A 1,512-nucleotide genomic window follows, 5' to 3' on the forward strand; every position below is an offset into this window, starting at 1 on the left:
TATCATATTATGACTTCTAATATTTTGGGGTGTTATAAGTCTACCCCCCTTAAGGAAGGTTTCATCCCCGAAACATGAATACATACCTTCTGACTGGTCTAATAGTATCCCTTCGTAATTACATACCTCGAACTTCGACAACATGCTTTCATTCGATCATCCATCGCGATGAATCGGTCATTACTACTTTAAAACTTGTCTAATACACTTGGTAAATCAATCTTGCATGATTCAGTGCTATCCTATTACATCATTCCATGATCATCGCTCATTTGTTCAAGCTGATTTCCCAAAACTTATCTGTCAAGTTAATCATTCCCGCATACCTCTAACATCTACTTAGGGAAATAATCATCATAATATTCATACTTGTTCATTCATATTCATTCATATAAAGTCACAAGTCATACATCATTTATTAGTTGCTAAATATTTAGCTTCTACATGTCACATCCACGGTCAGTTCTCATTTCGACCCGTATGCTGCCGGGCCGTCCTACACTACTCCTAGCTACCCTATGACGGGGTATCCTTTGCATACTTAAGTTCCTTTGTTTGGAGATCCATATCATTTTCCTACTTCCATGCACAGTACTGTTACTTACCCGTCTCCATACTTTGCAGATCTTCCTGCATATCCTCCACTGAGCATGAGTCCCCATGACCCATACTATCCGAGTCACATGCCTTCGTCCACTGATCAGTTCAGGCTCACATCTGTCGAGATTCAGCTCGACATCGTTTTCCATCGCCTTGATGAGCTTAGTACTCCACAGTCTGCATCTCGAGCACCTGCGAGTGCCGCACCATCATCATCCCCATTGCCCCCACTACCGACATCATCCCCTCCTCCTCCACCACCGTTACCGACATCACCTCCACCACCATCTCCATCAGCACCGTTGTTTCCTTCACACCATGCCCCACCTCCGTCTATTGAGGGGCGCGTTAGCGCTTTAGAGGAGGATATGGCTTATGTTCGAGGGGTCATTGATGCATCTACACCCCCACCCCCACCCCCACTCTAGTCTTGGTATGTGGTCGCATTAGGAGATAGATCCCCTTAGCAGGTTAGAAGACTAATAGAAGAGACTTTTTGAAGATATATATAAAATCAACTTGAAGACGATGAAGAACCATGTGAAGAAAAATCTATTTTGTAGTTGTATTTTGTTTATGACATGAATTTTGGAGTAATGTAACTCCTAACTATATTTTGTTTCTTCACAAACATTTTGTAACAAGTTGACGTCTATATATATGTATGTGGTATCTCTTCTTTTATACTTTGTTATTGTTGGAATTGTTTTTATGTTGGTGATGATTTTTGTACGGATGTTTTTGCACGAGATATGATCGATTTATCTCATTTTGATGTATGTATGTGTTGTGGTGATGTGTTACATTCTATTTTTGAGCCCATGAACGACAATATTTATTTTAAATATTGGTCTAAAATTCTTCTATATGATTTTCATATGAAGATTCATGGCGCCAAGAAGGAGGAATTTA

At 40.1% G+C, this 1,512-nt stretch overlaps 1 protein-coding gene across 1 annotated transcript; it reads left to right on the forward strand.

Annotated features, from left to right (window-relative positions):
* The first annotated feature begins 584 nt into the window (after positions 1 to 584).
* LOC110866544 (leucine-rich repeat extensin-like protein 3) lies at positions 585 to 1,028 on the forward strand. Its single transcript, XM_022115688.1, has one exon. The coding sequence runs from the start codon at positions 585 to 587 to the stop codon at positions 1,026 to 1,028; it is 444 nt and encodes a 147-aa protein (XP_021971380.1).
* Positions 1,029 to 1,512: the final 484 nt, after the last annotated feature.

This window comes from Helianthus annuus, chromosome 7, assembly GCF_002127325.2.
Source record: "Helianthus annuus cultivar XRQ/B chromosome 7, HanXRQr2.0-SUNRISE, whole genome shotgun sequence".
Taxonomy (NCBI): domain Eukaryota; kingdom Viridiplantae; phylum Streptophyta; class Magnoliopsida; order Asterales; family Asteraceae; genus Helianthus; species Helianthus annuus.